This window comes from Bubalus kerabau, chromosome 19 (assembly GCF_029407905.1).
Source record: "Bubalus kerabau isolate K-KA32 ecotype Philippines breed swamp buffalo chromosome 19, PCC_UOA_SB_1v2, whole genome shotgun sequence".
In the NCBI taxonomy this organism is placed as follows: domain Eukaryota; kingdom Metazoa; phylum Chordata; class Mammalia; order Artiodactyla; family Bovidae; genus Bubalus; species Bubalus kerabau.
Genome location: NC_073642.1, coordinates 31,071,513 through 31,092,087, shown reverse-complemented (window position 1 = coordinate 31,092,087; position 20,575 = coordinate 31,071,513). Strand labels below are relative to the sequence as shown.

The window sequence follows — 20,575 nt, the reverse complement described above, 5'->3', positions numbered from 1 at the left end:
ACCAACTTTATTTCAGTGCTTGTGTCCTTGGGAGAAGACATATCTGTGCCCCAGATCCTAGGGAGCTCCACGAAGAGCCGATGTTGGGTGAAAAATCATCTCCACGTCCCTCATAGTGAGAGCCATTCCAGTGAACGTTTGTATCAGGCATGGGGCTAGGTCCATGGTGACCAGTCACATAGGGATGGCTGGTGGGCGCCCACTGGCTGGCTCCAGAAACCACCCAGCAGTGCCCAGGCTGAGCCTGGGCGGCCGGCCAGGTTTGGGCCTGCGTTAGGAGGGGTCTGAGAGCCACCCCTAAAGGCCATCACTGGCTGGAGGCAGAGCACAGATGAGGGTGACCTGGTCATATACGGAGGCCAGCAAGCACCCACGGGCTGACTCCAGACACTGCCCAGCAGTGCCCAGGCTGGCTGACTGTGCAGCCTCAGGCAGGTTGCTGCTCCTCTCTGGGTCTCTGTCCCTCCCCGCCCCCCACGCCGCCCACTCATCTGCAGCAAAAGGGTCAGACCAGGGTCTGCTTAGCTTGCATTATGAGGCCTGCATAAAGGTGGGGGTGGAGAGGGGCAGAGGGGATGGCCCCCAGGAGCTCAGCTGCCCCAGGGTCAGAACCATCCCCTCAGGTGGCACTCTGCTGCTACTTCCCACCCCCCCGGTCTCTGCTAGGGCCACAATGAGGGGGACTAGTTTTGGTCTCTGGAGCAACTGTACAACATCACTCAGCTAAGAAAATGCCAGCCATGCCACAGGGCCTGTCCCGTGCTCAGTAAGTGTTCAGTGGTGGGAGGCCAGCTCCATCAATCGTCCAGGACCTCCCCAGCCTGCTCATCTTGGAAGCAGGGGGTGCTCACCCCTGCCTTTGGCTGCCCTCCCCCCTCCTCTCAGGCTGTGACTTCCTCTGGATGGGTGGGAGGCCCAGGGGTGGGGAGTGGGACTCAGTCCTGAGCAGCAGGAGACTGGAAGGTCCCCTCCCACCCTGTCGCTGGTGGGCACCTAGGCTGTCTTGGAGCTTGGTCTCAGAGCAGGCTGGTTGGGTTTGAGGGTCCAAGGGGTGCCTTCAAGCAAGCTGAGAGCTTCCCAATAACCTCTGGTGTGGCCCCGGGCCCAGGAAACCCGCTGGTGGGCCGCTGGAAGCCAGGCCTCCTCAGGGTTTGTGCTTCTTGTCTGTGAAGAAGATCCTCCGGAGCTTGTCAGGCTGCAAGGAAGGACAGGATGCTGGAGCCTGGGTCCTGGGACAGGGCAGGGAGACCCAGGCTCAGAGGGTCCCTCTACAGGGACTGGGAGCTGAGGCCAAGGCCAGAGAAAGACCAGGTTGGAATGCAGATGGCTAGTTGCTCCACAGCCCCTCACAGTGCCAGAAACCCCAGCCCTCTGGTTTGGATGAAGGACTTGCTCTCTCTCGCCCCCCTTCCTTCACTGGGTCTCCGGGGGTCCCCACCCCAGCCCTCTCTGCCTCAGCCACGCCCTAGGTAGGATGGGGGGGGCGGTGTATGTGATGCCTTCAGGACCCAGAAGGACTTTGCAGCTGGAGGAGGAGCAGATGGGGGATGTAGCTTATGTAGTTCTTAGAAAGACTGTCCACAGGCAGGATCTGTGGTCCTGAGAGTCAGGATCTCAGAGGCTGTCTTGAACCAGGGGAGTTCCCTGTCCTGGGGTGTGTGGGTACAACCTTGCCCCGAGGGGGGAGTTGGCAGAGCTTCTGGTGAAGGCCTTTCATCTGCGAGCTCAGGGTCTTACTGTTCAGGCCAGGAGAGGAGGTCTGCACATGCTGGAGATCTGAGGCTGCCACCTCGGGGAGGGAGTCACATGGCTCATGGGCTCCAGGTACAGGCAAGCACACTGGGGTGAACCCTCAGCAGGGCTCCTCTGCCTCCCTGGGAACTCTGACCCCCTCCCTCCATCCTCCTGGTCTTTGCTTCCCCCTTTCTCCTTTCTTAGAAACCCCCAGGAATAACAGTTATCCTTTGACAGCTGTCTCTGGGCTGTATCCTGAGCACATGGGGATGGCTAGCATCATCTCCTGGGCAGCCACCCCTGGACACAGCACAGGACCAGCCCATTTTACAGATGAGGAAATGGAGCCAGATCCTGGGTAGATGCTAAATAAGAGTACAGGATGCCCAGCTAAGTTTGAACTTCAGATAAATAAGGAATAATAGCAGTACTGGTAACTATGCTAAAAAAACATTACTCATTGTTTATCTGAAATTCAGATTAACTGGGTGTGTTGTATTTTATCTTGCTGAATCTGATGATCTTAGTTGCATGGGAAACTATTTTGCCCAAAGGCACATGGGTAGGGAGTGCCTGAGTCATGAAAAGGGACAAGGCAAGTCAAACCTGGAGCCAGGGTCCTTGTCCACCTCTCTGAGGCTCTGAGACCCCTGCAGTGGCAGGAGTCCTGCCCCAGAGAAAGACTTCAGAAGGGCCTGAAAGTTCCTATCTTACATCCAAATCTAACCTCTTCCTCTCCACCTTCTCCAAGCAGAAGTCGGGGCTGGGCAGTTCTGGGTGTGGTGCTGACCTGACCCACCCGTGTTTGAGGGCCACAGGTTCCCTCATTCACCAGTAGCTCTCTGCTGGCTGGCAGCCACCCCGCCCCACCCTGGAGCCCACCTTGTGTGTCCGTCCGGCTTCCTTGCTCCTGGCTGCTTGGATTTGTGTGTCTGTCCAGCCTCCTTGCTCCTGGCTACTTGCTCCTGGGATTTGTTCATAGGTGTGTCTGGGCTCTGGGAGCTCCGGGACCTCTGAGATCCTCTCATAACCACAGTCTGTGAACCCTGAAAGCTTGCTGTATGTAGGGCCCATCCCAGGATAGGGGGTCCTGGCCGGGCTCCCCCAGCAGACTGCAATCTGCTCATGGGCATTGCTGTCTTCTCGGCGTGGCACATCCCTGGCGTCCTCGGGGATGCCTTCTGTCCAGATGGACTCGTAGGTGTCTGCACAACTGCTCTGGGAGCAGGGCTGGGCCCCACGGCTCAGTTTTGGAGACCCCTGGCTCCAGGTAGCCCCTGAGGGTCCCGAGGCCTCAGAGCTGGACGGCAGGAGGAGGCCCCAAGAAATGGGAGACACCCTAGGGCCCTGGTCTGGGCTCACCCCAGAGAGGGCAGGTCCTGGGCCATCAGGCTTGTTCTGGCTTCCGTCTGAAGGTCTCCTCTGGGCCTCCTTGCCTGGAGAACAGGCCTGGCTGCCACCTGGAACTGGCCTCTGCCAGCTGGATATATCTGTGCCCAGGCATAGCCGGGCCTGGTTCATCTTTCTCAGGTCTGCATAGATGATGTCGTTGGAGCCTCCAAAAGAGTTGCTCAGAAGGGAACCTCTCCTCTCCGGGAGCGGGGGCACCTTGACAGGGGCCTGGAGAGAGGAACAGAACTTCTGAAAGGTTACCCTGCCACCAGGCTGCCCTCAGCTAAAATGAAGCTTTCTCAGAGAACCTGAGGCCCCTGGCCTTGGACTCATTTACCTGAGGCCGTTATGTGCAGGGGTTGGTGGACATTCGGGGTCCTTGCCAGCTTCATGTTCTAGGACTCCTGAATATGGTCCTTACATTGGCATTCAAGGTCAGAGGCCGTGAGCTCTATCTCCCACCGGAGATCATTCTGTTCTGCTCCTCTCCCCCCTGCCCCTCAGAGAGACCCCTGCATTCACCTACTTACTGCTCCCTTCACCTGCAGAATAGGTAACTCTCAAGTCCATCAATTGTGTATTTATTCAACAAATAGTAAGAACTGTGTAGACACTGTCCCAGGTGTCAAGGGCTCCATAGTGAGCAAGACCTCTTGGGAGTTTACATTCTAACCTGGAGATGGACAACATACTACTCTGTTTTTGTTTAATGTGGTTGATGTAATACATGATATAATAGCATGCATGCTCAGTCACTCAGTTGTGTCCGACTCTGCAACCCTATGGACTGTAGTCCACCAGGCTCCTCTGCCTATCAGGTTTTTCCAGCAAGAATACTGGAGTGGGCTGCCATATCCTTCTCCAGAGGATATTCCTGTCCCAGGGATCGAACCGGCATCTCTTGTGTCTCCTGCATCAGCAGGTGGATTTTTTACCAGTGTGCCACCTGGGAAGCACCCGTATTATACTGTATCACAACATAATGTACTGTCAGCTCATGATCAGTACTATGAAGAAGAACAAAGCTGAGGAATGGGATTGGGACAATGGCAGGTGGGAGAGGGGATATTTTCCATAGCTTAGGCGGTCCTTTCTGAGGAGAGGGCATTTAAGCAGAGAATGGCATGCAGCGAGAGTAGCAGCCATGTGGGTATCTGGTGGGAAGAGTATTCCAGGCAGTGGGTCAGCAAGTGCAAAGGCGCTGAGGTGGGAACAAGGCTGGTGTGTTTAAGGAAGATCCAGAAAAGTGAAGAAGGAGGAGAGAGAGCAAGGGCACCTGAAGAGGCTCTTGTGAACCCTGGTGAAGCTTTCAGATTTTATTTTAAACAAGAGGAGAAGCCCTCGACATTCTGTGATCTGATATACATTTTAAAAAAAGTCTCCATGAGTCCCTCCTGCAAAGGTGCTACAGACAATAAAGTATTGGCTCACAGGCACTCCACTCTATAGTTTACAAAGGGATTTTTTCAGACATTGTACATCCGTTCCCTCATTCAAGCCTCGGTGGAATCTCAGGGTTGGTAAACTGAGACTCAGAGAGGTTATGTGACTTGACCAAAGTCACTCAGCCAGAAAGGCCAAGCCAAGGTTTGAACCAAATCCAGCTAGCAGAGGCAGGCATGGGTGAACCACTGGGTGATTCCAAACTGGGCCGCTCCTCTCCCAGAGGGCCTGGCAGTCAGCCTCCTCAGCCTGAGGGGCTGGCTGCGGTGGCCGCTCCAGGCCTGACTGTGGGCGTGGCACCCACATTCCTGGTCTAGCAACCCTGACCCTCAGTGGCCCAGAATCCTTCTCACCTCCATGCTTTCTTCCTCGGAGAGATTCCGGGGACTTGCATCCAAGCTCCTCCTTTTGTGGAGGGAGGAGGCCTGGTGCTTTGGAGAGGCAAGCGGGCTGCTGGCCTTCTCTGGTGGGTGTTCCAGGATAGGATCAGTTTGGTGGAGGCCCAGGGTGATGGCGTCATAGAGATCATTGTCCTCCATCTGGGGGTGGTGGAGACACAGCAAGTGTGTGGTCATATACCCCTGGCTGGCCTCTAGCCTCCTGCCAGAGACTGCTGGCCAGAGCCAGAAACATCCCCACCAGGTCCCAGACCTCAGCTAGAACGCTGTCTCCTTCTCCCAGGACCCCGCACTGAGTGCCTGTGGGTGGCAGGAAATAGAGAAGGCAAAGAAAGGCATGTGGTCCAGTGGTGGACACCCCTGGCCTGTGCACTCTGCCCCAGCCCCCACCCCCCCAGGAAGAGGGGTACCTACCCGGGGGCAGGCAGCAGACAGGGTCTCCCCGAAGGGCTCAAACTGCACCTCCTGGTAATGGCGCACAAGTTCCGCCAGCGTGCCGTGGCTCTGGGTGTCCCCTGAGATGAGGCAGCGCCGGTTTTGGAGCTGGCTGATGGCAAAATGCCGGCAGCGGTCACTGCCCCTGCAACACAAGGACAACGGCAGCTGTGCCTTGGCCCAGGGCCGGGGCTGACCCGGGGCCACGCTGTCCTCTGGGGCCTTGACGTGCCCTCTGCAAAGTAGGACTTGACATCCAACAAGCGCAGCCTTGTAGGTGATGCGGAGCTGGGGAGTGGCGTTCCACCCCACCTCCCCCTCCATGCCCCCCACCCCCCTTCCCCTGCAGCACCAGTCAGGGAGGAAAGGGCAGGGGAAGTGAGGCACTCAGCTTGGGGCTTGGATGCAAGATGTAAAGGGATGACACAAATTCAGTAATCAGGACAACTGATAATGCAATATTTTAGAAAGTCAAAATTAATACCAAAATATCCATGATGAGTAAAACCTCTGTCTTAAAGATGAGGTCCGACCCCACACTTGCACACTTCGGCCTCACTCCCCTCACCTGAATTCCAGCCACGTGGAAAAGATGGAATTCCAGCTCCCATCTCCCCCAGCCTGTAAAGTCCCACTCTCTTCATTTTCCTTTTTTATGGAAGAATATTGGGCTTCCCTGGTGGCTCAGTGATAAAGAATCTGCCTTCTAATGCAGGAGACTGCAGGTTCAATCCCTGGGTGGGGAAGATCCCCCAGAGGAGGAAACGGCAACCTACTCCAGTATTCTTGCCTGGGAAATCCCATGGACAGAGGAGCCTGGCGGGGTTGCATGGGGTCCCAAAAATGTCCCTGGGCTCACAGAGAGGCAGACACTACTTAGTAACTAAACAATAAGGGGAAACACAGTGAAGGCACACATTCTAATTGTGCCGCTCAATGTATTTCCCATGTAACCACCACCTAGAGGAAAACAGACAATATTTCCAGCTCCCCAGAAGACTCCCTTATGGCCCCTTCCAGAGTAGCCATGACCCTGACCCCCATCGTCACAGATCAGTTTTACTCATTATGGAAATTCACATAAATAGAATCATATATATTTTTTCATGTCCATGTAGAATTAGCTTCTTTTTTCCCCCACTGATAGGTAGTATTCCGTTTAATTTAAATATCCACAATGTATCCATTCTGCTGATGGACATTTAGGTTATTTCCACATCTGGGCTGTTATAAATGAAGTTACTCTGAACATTCTTGTACATGGCTTTTTGCTGAATACATGTATTCACTAGTGTTGAGAATATCCCAGGACAGAGAGTTGGTGGGTCCGGAATACACTTTTGCTTAGCTTTAGTAGTATGCCAAATTGTTTTCTAAAGTTGTTGCCAAGTATGAGAGTTACAGTTGCTCCGTGTCTTCACAAACTGTTTCGTAGCCTCTTTTACTGTAACCAGCAGTTCACTGTGGTTTTAGTTTCTATTTCCCTGATCACTAAAGCTGCTGAACTGTCCTTTTTGGACACTCTTTTTGAAGTGCCTCTATTTTGCCTGTGTTGTCTTTGCCTTACTGATTTGCAGGACTTCTTCATATATTCTCAATATGAATCCTTTATTAGGTGTATGTATTACAATACAAAACCTCTCTGGCACTGTGGCTTGTCCTTTTATTCACAAAATGGTATCTTTTGATTAATAAGAGTTCTCAATTTTAAGAAACTCAATTGTTAAGCTTCTCTGTCAGTACTTTGGGGTCTTGTTAAAGAAATCGTTGCCTACCACAAGATCATGAAAAACGTTTCCCATGTTTTCCTTTATAAGTGTATTGTTTTGCTGTTCTCACTTGAGTTCATGATCCATCTAGAATTATTTAAATTTTGTGTATGATGTGAGGTGGGGGTCATTTTTTTCCATTTGGATATCCAATTACTCCCACACCACTTATTGAAAAGACCAGCCTACCCCCATCCCTCACCCCTGAACTACAGTGGACATTTGTTACAAATCAGGTAAACCAAATGTGGGGGGCTGTTTCTGGATTTGTTGGTCTATTTGTGTATCTGTGAGGAACCCCACTTTTATCTCTTTAATGAGTTGGCATTCCACCCAAGATCATGTTTGAATAATAATAAAAAAAAAAAGCCCTGATGTTGAAAAGACATTGAAAACTGCTGAGTTTGTATATTTCAAAATGCTGAGAACTGTATCAGGGACTCAGAATAACAATAACTATTTTAGTAACTAGTAACATTTATTTATTTACTATGTTCTGGAGACTGTACCAGCACTTTTAAAGGTCTAAACTCATCAAACGCATTCAACAATTCTATGAAGTAAATCCTGCAATATTACCATTTTACAGATGAGGAAACATGGGTGCAGAGAGGCAAAGCAACTTGCTCAAAGTCAGGATTTGAACTGGGACAGTCACAACAGATGATAATTTTGAATCTGAATCTGAATCTGAGACCTTTGAGAGTTTCCCTGGAGCCCCAGCCTGCCTCCCTCCCTAACTGGGGATTGGTGGTGGGGGGAACTTCTTTCTTTTTCTGCCTTCCCCCTCGCAACCTACTCTTGGGTCAGGCTCTGACATCACCACTTCTGACTTCATCCTGCCTATCTTGTCTCCTCGTCTCTAGGACCACTGCCTTACACTTGTCTAGATTTAATCATCGAGCCCAGACCTCACCCCTCTGTGGTCCCCACTGCCCCCAGTATCTGTCTTGAGTCCTCCTTCCATAGGCTGCCTGCAGGTTCCTTGCAAAACCTAAGTCTGACCCGATGACCCATCACTGTCTATGGGCACAGCCCAGCATCCAAGGCTATCCTGAGCTGCCCCCTGCCCTCCTCTCCAGGCACTGCTCCACTGGGACCATGCATCCTTCTGCACCCAGCAACTCCCCAACACCTTAGTCTGCTTTGTCTCTCTTCTTTTGCACATGCAGTTTAATCTACTGGAAATGCCTTCCTAAACCCCAATCACACCTCCTTTCCTGCCCAGCAAGTTGCTTTCTTCCTTCTATGCTGGACTCAAAGTTCACCTCTGTGAACCTTCCCCAGTCTTCCATCAGGAGGAGGTTCTCCCCTGCCTGCCCCTCTGACTCACCACCTTGAAGGCAGAGGCTTCTCCTAGTGTATGGCTGGCACTGCTCAGCATGCCTGATGGACATGGTGGATGAGTGAGGGAGTCAGGGAGTGAGGGCCTGGGGAAATCCCAGCAGTGTGGGCTGGTGGAGACTCGGAGCTTATCTGCAAGGCTGGCTTGTGGGAGCCAGAGCCTGCCTGCCTGCCCTTTGCAGAGGGCTTCCTCTCTTACCTGTAGGACAAGATGTAGCCGGTGGCCCGGTCACTGAGGCGGATGAGGAAGGAGCCAAGAGCTTTGTCCCCGAGCAGCTGCTCTGTCTGCCTGGGCAGAGGACATGCCATTAGCCAGGCTGGGCACCCCCAACAGCAGCAGGAGTAGCCTAAGTCAGACCCGCCTCAGAGTCCCTGCTGGCCATGCCCCAGACCCAGAGCACAGACCTCCAGACCTTTATAGAGAACTCCCTCAGTATTTCGGCTGGTTCTGTGGCCGGTCTGGGCTCAGTCAAGCAAATTCAAGACTCAGTCTGGCGCTGGGTTGGAGTCCTGAAGTCACATACATTGCTCCACTTACAGCCTCACCAGTGGGCACAATAGCCACCGCCCTCCACCTGAATGGCCCTATAGCAAGAGGGATTCCATATAGCTGGAGATTTTCAGTTTTGTGGATCTTTGCCTCAGGATTGCTGCGTACAGCAATGTGTACAATTGCTGCACACTTGTGCAGGATGTGTACTGCACAAGAGTTTCTGCAGGGAGAAGGTGCTATTATATCTGGAGGCTGACCATGATAGCAACTCTTAGGTTCTCATCTTCCTCCCTTGCACATCCCCTTCAACCCCAGGCAGCTATGGATACTGCTAAATAATGCCAAGTATTCTGGAGGCATGGTGGAAAATTCCAGCTGTCTTCTGATTTGGCAGTACATAGACCAAATAGTTCCTCACCCACTTATTCACCAAATACTGAGTGCCTGCTCTATGCAGGATCAACTACAACTTTTGCAGAGTTCGGTACTAAATGAAAACCTGGAGCCTCTCAGTAAAAAAGAATTTCAACATGGGGACTGCAGTGTATTCAGCCAAGAATAGGGCCCTTCTGAGCAAAGGGCCCTGTGTTACAACACGAGTTGATGCCGGTGAAGCTGGCCCTGGTTCAATGCTAAGTGCTGGGCCGGGAGGGCCCAAAGGCTGGCTGCATTTGTCATTCCTTCAGCAAGTGCTTTGGCAGCTTGGAGACCCACCCCAATCAGAAAGCCAGCCCCCACATTTTGGCATTTATTCCTAGAGTAACTGTATATGCCTGGGACAGTTCCCACTTAAAACAGGTCTCCTAGTAAATTCTCCACTTACTAATAGTGTTCTGCTTTGGATGATAAATGAAACAGCACCCCTAGTAATTCGTCAAGATATTCAGAGCTGGTCTGAATGCATTCTGATCCAGCCTGCCGCCCCCACCCCCCTGCCTCTGTTTTTCTGGCAACCTGGCAGCCCCAGAAAACTCATAGTGGGGGGCCAATGCCTTCACCCACCTTGCCCACAGAAGCAGCCATCAGAGAACTTGGTGCTCCTAAATCTGCTTTCCCACCCACCACCTCCTGGGGTCCCTGCCTCCCCCATGGAGAAGGCAGGGACCAATCTGGTCCCAGACTATTTTTTCGGCCCTGAGGGGCTATCGGCCATGCTGGGTGTGTGGACAGGGGCAGCCTTACTTGCGGGTGATGAATCCGTGAAACCAGGGGGGCAGGACTCCATTCTGCAGAATGAGGGGGGCTTGCGTCTCCATGAACCAGCTCAGGGCCAGCTCCTGCAGCTCAGCCAGGGCCTGTCTGTCCCCAGCCCCCTTGGGCCCCCTGCCCAGGCTGAGCTGCCTAAGGTGGGCCTCCATTCTGGTGAGCACTGAGGTGGAAGCCGAGCCCAGGCCACCCGCACGCCTCTATATCTGTGTGTGCCCGATGGACTGATGCCTCATTTGCCTGAGTCCATGCCCTCTCCAACCGCCCACGGCACACAGGAGCCCCATTGTCACCTCTGACAATGTGTGGGCTGGTTCCCCTCTCTGATGCTCTGAGGCGGGGCACCTTGGCTGGCTGGGGACGCTGGGGGAGGGTCACATTAGCAGCTAGAGAGGCCTGGGGTGGGGGGGTATCTCTGACTTCCTGGCTAGCAGATGAGGCACAGCACTGGGTTTGGCCCCTTCCCCCAACCTCCGGTCTTTGTCTCGGCTAAAGACCAGACTCTGGCTAAGGGCCAGGCACTGCCACTCTTAGCAAAGTGGGGAATTTAAATTCTACTTGTCCTTCCTCCATGGAGGCCACTTGCATTTTGGTGAAGTTCCGTGCTGGTGAATTTCTCCTTCCACTCAAGCTTTATTGTCTACTGTGTGCCACATACTCGTGGGTCCTGGGAATAAAGCAGTACTCCAAAGAGCATTTTGCCTTGTGGCACATACATTCTAGTGGAAGGATATAGGCAATAGACAAATACATATGTAGAATATGGCACCAAGTGTAATAAGCACTCCAAGAAAGAGAGGAAGAAGATGAATGGGTGTGTTATTTAGATGGGGGTCAGGGTTGGGGGAAGCCTTGTCCAGAAGATGCCACTGGAGCAGCAAAGGAGGAGGCCAGGCTGGTGGCTGGGGAAGAGATGCTTCTCCCAGAAGAGAGAGAAGCAAGTGCAAAGACTAGGAAGTGGGCCTCTGCCCTCTGATCCCCTAGCAGGGCTGCCATAAGGCCTTTGAGAGGAAGCAGTGAACCAGGTAGGGCCCGGGATATTTGTTCATGCAAACATCCCTGAACTTTTAATGCGCTTCCGAGTTTCATAGCAGAAATCCAGGCTTGGGTGACGGGGAGGCAGGGGATGTTGCAGCGAGCCAGCCCCAAGGACCTGGGTTAGAATCATTATACTGGCCGCGGCCTGAAGGCAGTTACTAAGTGGCTGCACATAGCTCAGTTTTTTCATGTGTAGAATGGGAATGATTTTTAAAAAGCTACTTTCTAGACTCTAGGGCCATTATGACAACTAAAGGAGATAGCACAATGGTTAAGAATAAGTTCAGTCATTCAGTCGTGTCCAACTCTTTGCGACCCATGGACTGTAGCACACCAGGCTTCCCTGTCCATCACCAGCTCCTGGAGCTTGCTCAAACTCATGTCCATCGAGTCGGTGATGCCATCCAACCATCTCATCCTCTGTCATCCCCTTCTTCTCCTGCCTTCAATCTTTCCCATCATCAGGGTCTTTTCAAATGAGTCAGTTCTTCGCATCAGGTGGCCAAAGTATTGGCGCTTCAGCTTTAGCATCAGTCCTTCCAATGAATATTCAGGACTGATTTCCTTTAGGATTGACTGGTTGGATCTCCTTGCAGTCCAAGGGACTCTCAAGCATCTCCTCCAACACCGCAGTTCAAAAGCATCAATTCTTTGGCGCTCAGCTTTCTTTATAGTCCAACTCTCACATCCATACATGACTACTGGAAAAACCATAGCTTTCTCTAGGTGGACCTTTGTTGGCAAAGTAACGTCTCTGCTTTTTGATATGCTATCTAGGTTTGTCAAGCTTTTCTCCCAAGGAGCAAGTGTCTTTTAATTTCATGGCTGCAGCCACCATCTGCAGTGATTTTGGAGCCCAAGAAAATAAACACTTTCACTGTTTCCATTGTTTCCCCATCCATTTGCTATGAAGTGATGGGGCCAGATGCCATGATCTTCGTTTTTTGAATATTGAGTTTTAAGCCAGCTTTTTCACTCTCCTCTTTCACTTTCACTTTGCTTAAGAATGAGGGAATGTATGTATAAACTCAAAAACTGGTAGAACTGACCAATAACAATAGAAGTTAGGGTACTGTTTGCCTTGGGGAGCATATGATAAGGAAGGGATGAGGGGCTGCCAGGTGGTGATCATGTTTTATTTCCTGATCCGGGTGGTGTTAGGTAAATGTATTCACTCTGTGAAAATTCATTGAGCTCTGGGCTCATGACCTATGCATTTTTCTATGTATATGTTCTACTTCAACAAAACAGCTCACTTACTGAAAAATGAGGATGCTGCAGTCATATTTCCTTGGTTCCAATCTCAGCTGACCAGCTATGGGACCTTGAGGAAATGACTTAATTTTTCTGGCCTTCAGTGTCGTCATCTTTGAAACAGGGACAAGAACATGACCTGTTGTTTGGACGGTAAGATGAGTTATGTCCTTAGAACAGAGTTTGGAACACAAGCTATTAGGATCAGCTCTGATGATGATGTAATGACTCTAAAATACAGTGGGCCCTCCCATTGGTAATTATTTTCATTATTACTATTATTATTACAATTTCACCACGGTCACCTCAAATCAAGATAAAGGGATCGATGGCAAGTATGTAATACATACAACTTAGAGGAAAGGCCAGGGCATGCCACACACCTGCAACCTCCACCTGAACAGCTTATTCCCCGTCTCTGAGGCTCATTTCTCACATCTGTGAACAGGGCTGCAAGGCATCTACTTGCCTCACCTGTCAATGGAGTGAGCTATTGCAGGTCATGCTCTTTACATGGGATAGGCCCACAGGCACACAGCAAAGATCCCCAGGGTCAGCTACTGGGAACACCACTTTTATAAACAATTTCCAGCCTTGACAGAGAGGAGTCAACTCCAGCCAAGGGATCCTGGAGGGATTCATGTACTTGTGAAACTGTCTTCCGGTCACAGCTGTAAGCCAGGGATACACTGGGGTCACAGTGGAAATCACAGGCCCAAACTGGCAAGGACTGGAATTTCCTAAGTTGAGGTGGGGGAGGAACAGGGGTGGATTACATCTTTATCTTCCCCAATCTCTAACTGAAATTCAGCATTTCCTTCCGTGACGAGCGTGGAGAACAAACCTTATTAGTGTTCATAGAACTTGTGACTTGGTCACCAATGGAAATTACAGATATTCTCATATCACGTTACAGCTGAGGCAGACATCTTCAGATATTGATTTTGTTCACCATTACTTCAAAATAACTAAGCCCAAAGCCGGATCTTGTTCTTTAACATGCTAAAAGAGAAGCACACTGTATTACTACATCACAGATTTTTGAATAACTTTATTTCAATATGATTGATTTCCATTGTGATTCTATGTATTTTATTTCATGCATTTAAAAATATTATTCTGAGAAAAAGTTCATGAACTTCATCAGATACCAGAGAGATCCACGGCCCAAAAAAGGCCAAGGAAACTGGGGTTAGACCCAGAGTTGGTTTGCTGCCAACACAAAGTCCTGGAAGTATTCAAATACAAAGAAATGTGTTTCTGTAATTTTCCATGAGGTGTTATCTCTCCAGCTCCCTCTTAGGTGGGGTACTTTTATGAGCAGAACTTGGCTATTTGCATAAGGCGACAAAGGTTTTGTGTAGGGGAAGGGGGAGCCCAGGATGGCTGCGGGCCAGATATGAAGATTCCAAAGGCAGGCAAATAAAGGGGAGTCTATTTTTACACTCAGAGGAAATGGGGGTGAGGAGGAGGTGAGGCCAGGTTTGGGGGCATCAAGTGAGCTCTGTGAAAGACTGAGGGGTTGGTTTTCCTTGAATGCACTCCATAACCCACTGTTCGGTTCATGGCCATGCTCACCTGCTGGGGGCTGGGCCCTGGGACGGAGAGAAGACTCCAGAATGCCCACCCTGTTTCTCCATCCCTGGGTGCCCAGAGGTGTAGGAAGAGGAACTGAGAAGATTCAGGCTTTTGCAGCCAGACTAAGCAACTTACAATCCTGGTTCCCCCATTTGCTGGCTTGGTGACTTTGAGGGAGGTACTTAATCTCCGTGTGTCTCAGTTTCTCATCAGTAAAAATGAAAGGGATAAAAAGTACTCATAAAAAGTACGCACCTAGCAGGGTTTGGGGATCCCGTGAGCTGATCCAACGCAGAGGAGAGGCTGGGAGGCACGGGGCACAAGCAATAATCATCAGCCCCAGCTCCAAGTCATCTCCCCACTGGGAAGTCCCCAGAATTCTCTGTCTGTCTCATCAAAACTTCCTTCTCCTGGGTTCTCCATCAAGGCCGTGCTTCTGCTGTAGGACAAATAGATGGTAACTGATTATCCAGTAAATTACCTCTGTCCCCAGGGTGCTCAGTCCACTGTGCCTTCTCAGGCGGAAAGCTCTCAGACTTCTCCAGAAAGGTGCTCAGAGGCAGCGTCTTTCCAGTCCCTTTGACCGAGGCTGAGTATGGCCAGCACCCCAGCACGGCCGCTTCCACTCCTCCTTCGTTGAGCCTGTGCTGTGGGAACCCAGCACACGACCAAGTGCTGCTGGCAGCCAGCCTCCATGCAGAATGCCAAAGGGGCTTTTCAGCACATTTTAGTCATAGGTTTGCTTTACTTTATGAACACTGCATTTTTGTGCCCCTTAGTTGGTTATTCCATTAGAATTTGTTCCACAATAGTAGGGAGTGCAGAATGAACGACCCTATATCTTTTTTTCTCAGACTGTCTGCCTTATTCTCCACTGTATTCTGTGCCTAGAACCATGTTTGGCATAGTTAGATGCTCATAGGTATATTTTAAATTATCATCCAAATGTGTAATACATCCACATGGTTTTTAAAAATGAAAAGTGTAGTACTCCCCTGGTGGTCCAGTGGTTGGGAGTCCGCCTGCCAATGCAGGGGACACGTGTTCCATCGCTGGTCTAGGCAGATTCCACGTGCTGAGGGGTAACTAAGCCCATGTATCACAACCACTAAGGCCACGTGCTTTAGAGACCATGCTCTGCAACAAGAGAAGCCACCACAACGAGAAGCCCACACACTGCCATTAGAGAGTAGCCCCACTCACTGCAACTAGAGAAAGCCTACACGCAGCAACAAAGACCCAGTGCAGCCACAAATAAAAACAAATAAATAATAAAAAGTATAAAAAAGATATCCTTAACAATCTTCTTTCTCCAGGCATTAAAACCCCATCCACCCAGTGCCATCTCATTCCCACAAAAACCCATTCTTAATTCATTTCTTGAATGTTCTTTCTGGGTTTCTTTATGCATATTCAAGTAAATATGTATATTCTTATTTTCCTCCCTTTGTTATATAAGGGTAGAATCCTATGCAGTGTCCTGCACTTTGTTTTGTAAAGCTCGTTAGTAATAGATCTTAGAGTTCCTTTCATAAGAATACATAGAAGGATGTCATTCTTCGTGTTACAGCTACATGGCTGCATCATCATTTTTGTAACCAATCCCCTAGTGACGATCCTTTGGGTTGCTTCCAGTGTTTTTATATTTCCCACAATGCAGCAGTGGATAACCTTATACAGATTTGATTAAGCACAAGGGTGAGTACATCCATGAACACATTCTCAGAAGAGATGGCTCAATCAAAAGGGTATTTGCATTTGTCATTTTGATAGATGTTGCCAAATTGTCTTCTTTAGGAGTTGTAGTCATTTACACTCAAGAAATACTGAATGAATGAATAGACAAATAGATAATACATCCAAGCTCAGTCATTTGGGGGCCCCCAGCTAGCAAGAAAAACTGGGAGGGGGCCAATGTTACTCCAGAGAAGTCACCAATGTTACTTTGACTTTTTTTGCCCCTTTGACGTCACTGAGAAAGCTCATCTTCTCATGTGTAGAGCATGGCTCTTGGGGTAGGAGGGCGGTACAATCATCCCACCAAACAGGTAGTTCTGTTTTAGTAATAGTTACAGGACAATGGCCAGGTACTGAGAACTTTACAAGGGCTGGTTAAAATGTCTGAGGCCTGAAAAACAATAACATCAAAAAACCCCTACCAGTATTCGCTCCCAAATCCAAAAGAAGAAAGCTGCAAAATCACAACAAATGTATAAGCAAATGTCTATACAGTGTATCGTTGTGTCAACTTCATTCAGTATTCATAAAAGTTTCACCACATCTGAAAATGGTTTGGAGGTCAGATTGTCTTAATCTCAGAAGAATCCCCAAGTGTGCAGGAAAACTGCCAACAGATTGTTACCAATTGTCAATTAAATGAATTCTCAAAGCCAAATCATTCCAAAGCAAAATTATAAAAGTAATCATTGTTACCAATTGTCAATTAAATGAATTCTCAAAGCCAAATCATTCCAAAGCAAAATTATAAAAGTAATCATTTCCAAAAGAGTTCAAAGTAAAAAAAATTATATATGTTGTGTACATAAGATATAGTATATTATGTCATATATACATGTCATATTAATACTATAATGATATATAATATAAAATGTTAATATTATAGTGTATACAATTTAAAATGTGACTATGTGATTATATTTATATATATACTATAAAATGTTAATATTATATTGTATATAATTTAAAATGTGACTATGCCATTATATTTATATATTTATATATATATTTGTATATATTTATTTATGTGCTATGTAGTGAGATGCAGACTCCAAAGTGCCCTGGACCTTTGCAGGTGCACTCAGTTGTGTCCAACAACTCTTTGCAGGCCCATGGACTGTAGCTTCCAGGTTCTTCTGTCCATGGACTCCGGACAAGAATACTGGAGTGAGTTGCCATTTCTTACTCCAGAAGATCTTCCTGACCCAGGGATCAAACCCACATCTCTTGTGTCTCCTACATTGGCAGGTCCCCTCCATAGAGTATCCTTGCTCTGGGCCTGTGGGCTCCTGACAATCCCAGAGGAAAGTAAACCCACCCCTCAGATCAGAGGGTCTCCCCCATTAGCAGTACCTCTCAGTTTTGGCAGCAAGAACAAGACGTAAATTAGTTTCTCTATATATTATCTGACCTCACCAGTGAGTAGTTCTGAGTCCTGTGCAAAAATGAAAAGCTACAGAATTACGTGCCATTTGCTCATGAGAACTAAAGAAGAGTCAGGTATACAGGAACCTGTTGAGAAGATCAGGAGCTGAGGACCATATGTTGGAAAGCTTGTTCTACAGTTTCTTGGAGGCCAGGGGACTGCCATGGGTCCTGGCACACCTGCCAGTTTGGACATCCGGGGCTGCCCCTCACTGCTGGGAAATGGGGGCCCATCGGAGCTCGGTAACGATGTTGAGCCCCTATCGTGTGCCAAACATTTCAAATACACATATGTGATTGCCTTTCCCTTTTGTAACAGGTAGACGAGACAGCATTACTGTCTCCACTTGTGCCCACTGTAAAGATGGAAACAGACTCAGGGCTGAAAACGGGCTGCTCGAGACAAAGAGTAAGTCACTGGCAGGGCCGAGACCAGAAGCTGGGGGTCCTACCCCACTTCCTCATATATGCTGCATCCACCTTCTATGCCTTTGCTCTTGATCCTTCCCCTACCTGGGGCTCCTTTCCTTGCTACTCAAACTCTGTAAGTACCTAAAAAATGCACTAAATCAAAATTGATTAATATTTTGTTAATATATTCAAGCTCCAAAATACAAAACCAATCTGAAAACGCTCTCCTCTTCTCACCAAATTAGCTCCTTCCAGGTCTCCTTACTGCCCAGTATCACATCTTGATTGCCTTCTGGGGCCTTCCTTCCAAGACAGTGGCCTTCCCTCCAAGGCAGCGGTCCCCAACCTTTCTGGCACCAGGGCACGGTTCTGTGGAAGACAGTTTTTCCACGGTCGGAGTTAAGGGGGATGGTTCAGGTGGTAATGGAGCGATGGGAGAGGCAGATGAAGCTGCACTGGCTTGCCAGCCACTCACCTCCTGCTGTGCAGCTTGGGTTCCTAACAGGCACCACCTGGGGGTGTTGGGGACCCCTGCTCCAAGGTCCCTTATTGCTTCGCTTGCACAAGCACCTTTTTTTTTTTAATTATTTATTTATTTTGGCTGTGCTGGGTCTTAGTTGTGGCTCATGGAATCTTCACTGCAGCAGGTAGGATGCAGTTCCTCAACCAAGAATGAAGCTGGGCCCTGGGCGTTGGGAGTGCGGAGTCTTACCCACTGGACCCCCTGCACAAGCACCTTTTAAACTCCTTTGGAGACCCCTTTGCCCAACCAAGATGATGTCTATACGTCTACCATTAGAACAGCATCCCTTCAAGATTTCAGTTAAAATGCCCTTACCTCCCAGACTGGGCCTCACAGTGAGGGCTGAAGTCCCAGGGCTTGTGTAAGCAGGGAGGAAGAATCTGAGCTCAAGTTTGGCTGAGGGATAGGGGGTCCCGGGAAGGGGATGGCAAGAGGGCCCTTGGGAAAGGAATGGGGAAAGCAGAAAGGCTTACAGTGTCCTGGGCACAGTGCGAGGCCCAGAAGCAGGACAGTGACCGGAAAGGACAAGACCTCTGTAGCTATAGCCCCACTGTCTTCCCGGGGATCCAGCCCTCCCCTGCTTCCTGGGCAGTATGGCTCTGTAACGCCTATGTGGACCTCCGCTGCCTGGCACCCAGCCCCTGCAAGCCTTCCACCCCACCCTCCAGTGCATCCAGGCCTCTACCTATCTGAGTCCTGGCTCCCTTGTCCTTGGGACTGGGAGTTTGGCAGGCATCCCAGATGCCTTCCCTCTAGGAAAGAGAACCACAGGTGTGTTAGATTTGCCTGCCAATTTGGTAGGGAAACGAGGCTTCCTGGAAGCTGGAGATAGCAAATCCAGGCTGACAGGGTCCCCTGGTGGGGCTTTTCTCTGTGAAGCTCCCCCACACTCCTTTTCGGAGTTTCAGCATCACTCAAAACCAGGCAGAAGCAAAGAGCAGGGGCTGGGGATGTTCGTTGAATAAATCAGCTACCATTCTGAGGCCTTACCACTTGTCAGGGACGGTGCCAAACACTTTTGCATTTATCTCGTTTAAGCCTCGCAACAGCTCTAGGAGGTAAAGCGGTCATTATGTCCCGTTCTACAGATGAGGAAACTGAGGCACAGGGTGGCTGGGAGATCCACCCAATGTCATACAGCCCCTCCTTTATTTGGGAGCCCCCTCCCCCACTGCCACTGCTTCCAGCGCCTCATCCATTTCTCCACTGACCCTCTATCAGGGCAGGTGGCGTGGCGCTGAGCTGTATGAAAGCACTCAGCCAGCGCTCTCCCTGGGTGGTGGCGGTGGCATCTCCCAGTGGTCAATTCAGCCCCACTCTGAAGATGGTCTGCCTCTCCCTGTTCCTTCTCACACCCTCTGGTGCTCAGCCCATTCACAGCTGCAGTACCCCAGCCTTGACCCATGAACTCCAATTTCCTCCCCATCGAGGCCAACTTCCTCCAGGTGCTCTCTGGGTTGAACAAAGCCCCACCAAAGCTGCACTGTGTCCCCCAGCCCCAAGCAGTGGCGCCATCTCTGCCGGTCCTCTCTGCCTCAGGCACAGAAGGCCTCCATGGGTGCCCTTTGTGTCAGGACAGCTTCTCCAGCAGGGCCAGGGGAGAGGCAAAGTGGTCAGGCTTGCACTAACCAGAGCGGGCGGCCAAGCTTGCAAGATAAGACAGAGTCCTAAAAGCAAGGGTCAGGTCTGTTGTAATAGCTGAAAGAATCAAGAGGCCTTTGAGCATGAAGGCTCAAAAAACAAAACAGAGCCTCTGCTGGTCTGGGGAGCTGTAGGGAGAATGACCAAAGGCCCTCACAGCTGTGCCTTATGCTACTGATACATTTCAGAGCAGGTGGGCAGGGCCCTTACAGATCACTTTGCCATCCAGTCCCTCGTGGAACAGATGGGAAATTGTAGCCCAGAGAGGGCACAGACATGCCAAAGGACACACAGCATATCAGGTGGTAAGGTCTACTTTCTCTCTGGGCTCCCCACAGGACTGCGGGCTCCTTCTGTGGCAGGTTTGGGTCTTAGCCAACTCCATACCCTGGGGTCTGGGAATTAAAAAGGCGGTGGGTGGCTGGGTGCTTCTTAGAGGCCTTTCACCTTGTTCCCTGCGAGGGAAACTGGACTAGGATGAGTCACTAGCTCTGTGTTCCCCCGGGGTTTGCCCAGAGGCTGGCCATGTGGGAGCAAGTTCATTGCCCAAATTTCCTCTTTTCAGTAAACAGCAGCCACTTCCTCCTGGGTTGCCCACTTCCTTCTGGTCACTGGGTTCCTGAGAGGCTCGAGGGGCAGGGGCTCACATGGACAGGCAGGACAGACCTTCTGGCACCAAGCTTGCCTGTACTGGACACCAGGCAAGCACACAGACTGTGTAAAGCTGGTGTCTGACCACAGGTCATGTATGCAT

The 20,575-nt window shown here is 50.1% G+C and overlaps 1 protein-coding gene and 1 long non-coding RNA gene across 3 annotated transcripts; both read right to left on the bottom strand.

The window, feature by feature from the left end:
- Nucleotides 1-1,144: 1,144 nt before the first annotated feature.
- Nucleotides 1,145-10,366, bottom strand: SH2D7 (SH2 domain containing 7). Its single transcript, XM_055555884.1, has 7 exons — nucleotides 10,191-10,366; nucleotides 8,715-8,804; nucleotides 5,382-5,547; nucleotides 4,923-5,108; nucleotides 2,694-3,354; nucleotides 2,617-2,648; nucleotides 1,145-1,195 (listed from the first exon to the last, which is right to left on the bottom strand). Exons 1-7 carry the CDS (start codon nucleotides 10,364-10,366, stop codon nucleotides 1,145-1,147), a joined length of 1,362 nt encoding a protein of 453 aa, XP_055411859.1.
- A 2,379-nt stretch (nucleotides 10,367-12,745) lies between these two features.
- On the bottom strand, nucleotides 12,746-19,980 carry LOC129634518 (uncharacterized). Of its 2 annotated transcripts, XR_008705706.1 has the most exons (4): nucleotides 18,133-19,980; nucleotides 17,895-18,026; nucleotides 14,340-14,523; nucleotides 12,746-13,508 (listed from the first exon to the last, which is right to left on the bottom strand). It is a non-coding gene; the product is annotated as an uncharacterized LOC129634518 (long non-coding RNA). The 2 variants fall into 2 exon arrangements; XR_008705707.1 differs by lacking the exons at nucleotides 12,746-13,508; nucleotides 14,340-14,523 and adding an exon at nucleotides 15,558-16,428.
- Between the last annotated feature and the right edge of the window lie 595 nt (nucleotides 19,981-20,575).

What these genes read in the sequence shown, in the direction of transcription:
- SH2D7 (XM_055555884.1), bottom strand. Translation starts at nt 10,366, where the DNA reads ATGGAGGCCCACCTTAGGCAGCTCAGCCTGGGCAGGGGGCCCAAGGGG. An exon ending in TGTCTGCTGCCTGCCCCCGG is followed by an intron (nt 5,109 to 5,381) that starts GTAGGTACCCCT and finishes CACCACCCCCAG; the next exon opens with ATGGAGGACAATGATCTCTA. An exon ending in AAGCCGGACGGACACACAAG is followed by an intron (nt 1,196 to 2,616) that starts GTGGGCTCCAGG and finishes CCTTCCTTGCAG; the next exon opens with CCTGACAAGCTCCGGAGGAT.